Source organism: Ostrinia furnacalis, unplaced genomic scaffold (genome assembly GCF_004193835.3).
Source record: "Ostrinia furnacalis isolate ACB-3 unplaced genomic scaffold, ASM419383v2 OfSCF4122, whole genome shotgun sequence".
Taxonomy (NCBI): Eukaryota; Metazoa; Arthropoda; class Insecta; order Lepidoptera; family Crambidae; genus Ostrinia; species Ostrinia furnacalis.
In genome coordinates this window covers 655,020-661,090 of record NW_021134361.1, presented here as the reverse complement: position 1 = coordinate 661,090, position 6,071 = coordinate 655,020, and the positions used below count along the sequence as shown (strand labels likewise).

General features: G+C 39.9%; 1 protein-coding gene across 1 annotated transcript in view; it reads left to right on the top strand.

Moving 5' to 3' along the window:
• The first annotated feature begins 1,212 nt into the window (after positions 1-1,212).
• The window catches only part of cbc (protein CLP1 homolog), a 32,378-nt gene continuing 27,519 nt past the window's right edge, over positions 1,213-6,071 (top strand). The window contains exon 1 of the mRNA XM_028312884.1: positions 1,213-1,305. Within this exon, the coding sequence (XP_028168685.1) occupies positions 1,213-1,305 (93 nt within the window). The remainder of the gene's footprint in view (positions 1,306-6,071) is intronic.

Below are 6,071 nucleotides of genomic sequence, written 5' to 3'. Positions count from 1 at the left end.
ATTAAAGGAACCAAGGCAACCGTTCTTAAAAACTACGGAGTCAAAGCATGCATACTTGAGAAGTGCAAGATTTTTTTTAAACATATAAATGCTGGGTATTTTTTGTAACAAACGCGGATGTGGCGCCGTGTTTCCCTTAGGGTTGCCAAACGTCTGGTAAAAATAGGATATTTCTTCTAGGTCTCGTATAGTACACCTACATAATGGCTTTTGTCCAAAATCAAAGTGTAGTGTGTTTTACTGAATTTACGTTCAAATAGCTGCAATTTGTAATTCTGATTCAAGTCGAAGGATGTTTGTTTATGTCTAGTTACGAGTTGTATAGCTTTTATAAAAACTAGTGTAAAGGAAAAATAATTTCATCCATCTTCATCTTTCGTGTTATCTTTGTGGATAATAGATCTTCTTTGATTTTACAATAGTGACTGATTTTCTTGCGCTGCATCTCAGCACTGGCCCATTTATTGTCCCAAAGCAGTGGTAATGCACTGGCACGTGTAAAAGTGCTTTTTATAAGCCTATTTGCAAAAATAAATGTCGGTCCTTGATATGAGGTCTGGTAACCCTACCGTGAGCAGACGCCACATCTGAGACGTAACGAACTCTGGCTTTTGTTCCACAATCTCTTTGACGCCGCAAAAAGTATTTCGTTGTTTTAGCGGAGCGATCGTGACCACGTTTTTCGGTCTTGTGATGCATTTTCAGTGCTGTGACTCGGTGTAGGTTTCCAAAAGAAAATACCTTTCGTTTTATGTTTAAAAACATTATGTTTTTTTCCATCTTTAACTTAATATTATTCTAGATGACTTTCTTCTTTACCTGGACATGTAAGTACTCTATTATGCAATAAGAGTTTGTTTTCTCTATTTTCACTACAATTTTAGAATGCGATTTTATGTATAAAATGAATCTCCGAAACACTAAACTGGCGGGTTATTTTATAACAAAAAAATATGTTAACCAATCGACATACATAAATATGTATAGTGCCTATTGCTACAGCGCATTGCTACGAACTAGGGCATGCAAACCGGTTAACCGGATAACCGAAAAAACCGGATAACCGACACATTTTGGAACTCGGTTTTTGTCAGTTATAAATCCGGGTTTTTCGGTTTTTTCGGTTTTTCTTCTACGATTTTAGATAATTTAATAACTCATACAAGAACACGCTTCTTTAGTCATATCAATAAAAACAATTATTGTAATGCAATGTGGAAGCGGTACCAAGGCTCCAAAGTGTTCGCAAGAGACAACTCTATTGGGCAAAGCCAGCTGACGAAGCTAACGACGGCGGACGGTAGTGTAACGTCAACAAAAGCCGAGGTTCTGGGTGAGATCGAGAGGTTTTATGGACAGCTATATACCTCGGTCACCAAACCCGTTGATAGCTCAACTTCAGATCCAAGAGCTAAGCTAACTCGACACTATACCGAAGATATCCCGGACATCAGCCTATACGAGATTAGGATGGCTCTCAAACAGCTAAAGAACAACAAGGCACCGGGTGATGACGGAATAACATCGGAGCTTCTGAATGCGGGTGGAACACCGATACTGAAAGTCCTTCAGAGACTCTTTAACTCCGTCTTACTCCAGGGAACTACGCCAGAGGCATGGAACAGAAGCGTGGTGGTGCTCTTCTTCAAGAAAGGTGATAAGACCTTGCTGAAGAATTACAGACCCATCTCGCTTCTGAGTCATGTCTACAAACTGTTTTCGAGAGTCATCACGAACCGTCTCGCGCGTAGGTTCGATGACTTCCAGCCTCCCGAACAAGCCGGATTCCGAAAAGGTTATAGTACCATAGACCACATCCATACGCTGCGGCAGGTTATACAGAAGACTGAGGAGTATAACTTGCAGTGTTACAATCTCTCCAGCGGTGCCGTATTGACTATCGGTATATCGAGGTGCTGAAGTGCTTGTACAAAAACGCCACCATGTCGGTCCGAGTACAGGAGCAGAGCACGGGGGCGATTCCACTGCAGCGAGGCGTTAGGCAGGGAGATGTTATATCTCCGAAACTGTTCACCGCTGCATTGGAAGACGCTTTCAAACTCCTGGAATGGAAAGGATTCGGCATAAACATTAATGGCGAGTACATCACTCACCTTCGGTTTGCCGACGATATTGTAGTCATGGCAGAATCGTTGGAAGATCTTGGCACAATGCTCGAAGACCTTAATCGAGTTTCCCAACAGGTAGGCCTGAGGATGAACATGGACAAAACGAAGCTTATGTCGAATGTCCATGTTACGCCCTACCCAGTTTCAGTTGGGAGCTCAATTCTCGAGATTGTCGACAAGTATGTCTACCTCGGACAAACGATCCAGCTAGGTAGGTCCAATTTCGAGAAGGAGGTCAATCGTCGAATCCAACTCGGCTGGGCAGCGTTCGGGAAACTACGCAACATCTTTTCGTCCAAAATACCTCAATGCCTGAAGACTAGAGTGTATAACCAATGTGTGTTACCAGTGATAACTTATGGCTCGGAAACGTGGCCTCTCACTATAGGCCTTATACAGAAGCTCAAAGTTGCACAGCGTGCTATGGAGAGGGCTATGCTTGGTGTTTCTTTGCGAGATCGAATCAGAAATGAGGAGATCCGTAAACGAACCAAAGTCGCTGACATAGCCCGACGGATTAGCAAGCTGAAGTGGCAATGGGCAGGGCACATAGTACGCAGAACTGACGGCCGATGGGGCAGAAAGGTTCTGGAATGGAGGCCGCGTACCGGAAAACGCAGCGTGGGACGTCCACCTACAAGGTGGACCGACGACATCGTAAAGGTAGCAGGGAAGCGCTGGACGCAGACCGCTGCCAATCGATCAACATGGAAAGCATTGGGGGAGGCCTATGTTCAGCAGTGGACGTCCTATGGCTGAAATGATGATGAATGATGATGAATGCAATGTGAATGAGTAGAGTATAGTCTATGGCTATGGTATTGAACTAAAGTACCATGTATCTTCTAGCTAAAGCTATAAGCGCGCGGGCGCAAAATGGAACGCGCTTTGTATTTGACCATTGCCGCCATTATTTTTGCTTTGCTAGTCTCTGTCAGTGTCAACTTACATATTATTTAAATAAGCATAACTATGACCAAATTTTCTTCTTCTTTTTTGATGATGTTGGCAATACACGTCGAGGTCGACTTGATTTGTGCCATTTTCCAGTATATAAGTGATACGAGTTACAAAATGAGATCAAGTAATGATATAATGAAGGATGATAGATGATACCCTTTCCCACCCTTTGAGTCTCAGTAAAGTTGTGGTGCTTTACTGAGACCTCCTATGGACAACTTGAGAGAACCAGAAGAATCACGATGCACTGTTTTGCTTCACTTGCCCACACCCATGGACGTTCACGAACACTCAATGGTTAATAATCCACCATTATTACACATTAATAGTCGCCCACACACGAATTTGAGGAAATAAAACAAAACCGCTAACATGACGCTTCAGATTCCCGCCAAGAAGTCCTGACCAAAGGTTTTGCTTTGCTAATGAGCGAAGTATCCTATTGTTGATCTCTTTATATTTGATTTTTAATTAAACTATTCAATTGATCTCACAATATTATGTTCAGAACATGTAACTTCATCTTGTCAAACTAGAATATAAAAGAAATAAAATGATTTTTATTATAATTTGCAGCATTTTTATTTACTTACAAACAGTCGACCCGAAAAACCCGAAAAACCCGAAAAAACCGGTTTAGTTCGGTTTTTAAAAATAAAAACCGAAAAAACCGGTTTTTCCAAACCGCTCGGTTTTTGCATGCCCTACTACGAACGCTACGACTACGATAAGCAAGTTCGTACTGTTCGTAGCAACTTTGAAGATCCGTAGCTACGTAGCACTACGAAACCGTAGCAATGTGCAGGCGCAAAACTCACATAACACTCACATAACTACTTCATGACATTGAAGGATGGCAAATAGTCCAGTCAATGAATGCCTTAACGACGGTGTAGAGAGAAATCCGTGGAACACAATTTCTGACCTCGGGACTTTATTTAGCCTAGTTAGGTGGTGAACATAGCAAAAGTCCCCGCCCTTAGCCCTTGAGCCGGCGGGGAGAGGGGGGTTTAAAGGTACCACTTTTCGGTTTTTCGCTTAATCCTCGGAAACTATGCGTCCTAGTGACATGACTACTATGAACCAAAAAAAGCTTATTCAATTTGCTACAGGCGAGACCGTCAAGTTTTTCTATATCTTGTATAGTTTGGTCAGTCATGTAGATTTTTAGACGTCAATACCTAAAGAACAGTTTGAGGTATATTTATGAAATTTGAAGCTGATGTTTATCTTGCAAGTCTCAACACATGAGCCAAATTTGAAGTGTTAATGCACAGTACTTTTTGAGTGATGAGGAGTCAAAAGTGGCTCCAATTGGTTCGTCTAAATATACGCACGGTGCAGTCCCCTCCCTGGAACTAGGCTTAACATGCTCCCGCATGTCTAGAATATTAGCTCAATGTTGATTTAGTCGATTTTCTTCTGATGGAAACATGTAAGACAAAAATAAAATTTCCAATATTACAGACCTTCTAGAGCAGATGCCGCGAAAACTATACAATTTATAGAAAAACTTGACTATCTCACCTATAGCAAATTGAATATGCTTTTTTTGGTTCATAGTAGTCATGTCACTAGGACGCATAGTTTTCGAGGATTAAGCGAAAAACCGAAAAGTGGCACCTTTAAACTCCCCTCTCCCCGCCGGCTCAAGGGCTAAGGGTTACGGCACTTTCGCTATGTTCACCTCCTAACTAGTCTAAATAAAGTCCTGAAGTCAGAAATTGTGTTCTACAGTTTTCCATCTATAATGCTTTATTGACTGGACTAAAAGACGTTTAGAATACTTGAAGATTTATCAACGGTACTTTTTGGCTTCGTAGATGATACATCCTTAAAGATATTATTTACGTGTAGAATTCCAAAAATATATTTTGTGAGAACAGAGTTTGTTAGTTTTTCGTTCAATTTAGCTCTATTTTGTGTCATTGTTGGGGTAAATATAAGTTTTATTACACGAAACAGAAGTTATTGCCAGAATTATTTGATGTGTAGAATTAGTAATACTATTTTGCACATTTTCCTTATAATTTAAGGTTGTATAATATATGTTTAAGTTGGCTACAAGTAGTAACGAGCCAGTTAATCATGCTAATTAGCCGTGATTGTTGACTTGAATGCAGGCTGATCATCCGCGCGTACGCTGAATGATGTAATTAAAACTGGGTGACCTGTTTCCACGTGGAATGGTAGCGTCATGTAGGTAGGTACAATAAATACACGCGTGTGATATTTTCCATATTTTGTGCTATTTATTTTTAAGGCTGAATTGCACCATCTTACATTAACAATAACAAACGTCAAATATCTGTCAAACTCCATACAAAAAACACCGGTTATCGTTTATTATAGTAACGGTCAAAGTTAGGTTAGCACTTATTATTATTCTGTGCTAAAAGTACACAAACTATTCTGACTGTTACCTTTATTGTACTTATATTACTACTAACATCACTATTTCAATGGTCAATCAGAAATCAAAACCGTTTATTTTCTGTGAGTGAGCTCGTGTGCAACATTTTTTTCAATATACTTAAAACAAAATCACACGGTGTCTATGTAAAGTGTAAATTGCTTTTAGCATCCAGAATTAAAAGGGTCACCACACACTAACTACGAACAATTAAGCTCGGCCACGATCCCCCGTAAAGCCATTATGTTTCAAACTATCATAGCGGGGACATATTGCTTAAAAATGGCGACAAGTAGTTACGATTTGCTGACTATGAGTTACGTTCTAGTCCAATGTTAAAGCGCCATTAGACCCATATGCCACGACGTTGTTTAATTTGCCATTTATTGCAAGTGACCAACAAAGTTTCTTGTGAAGTTTTAAAAAAAGAAAAACACAAGAATTTTAAATAGGTTTTTGCAAAAAACATTAATTTTGAATATATTTTTATTATTTAATTTTTAGTTCAGTTTTTCTTCAACCTAAACATGGTTGAGTTGTAAAAAAGTTTATTTATCGCGAAATCTAAT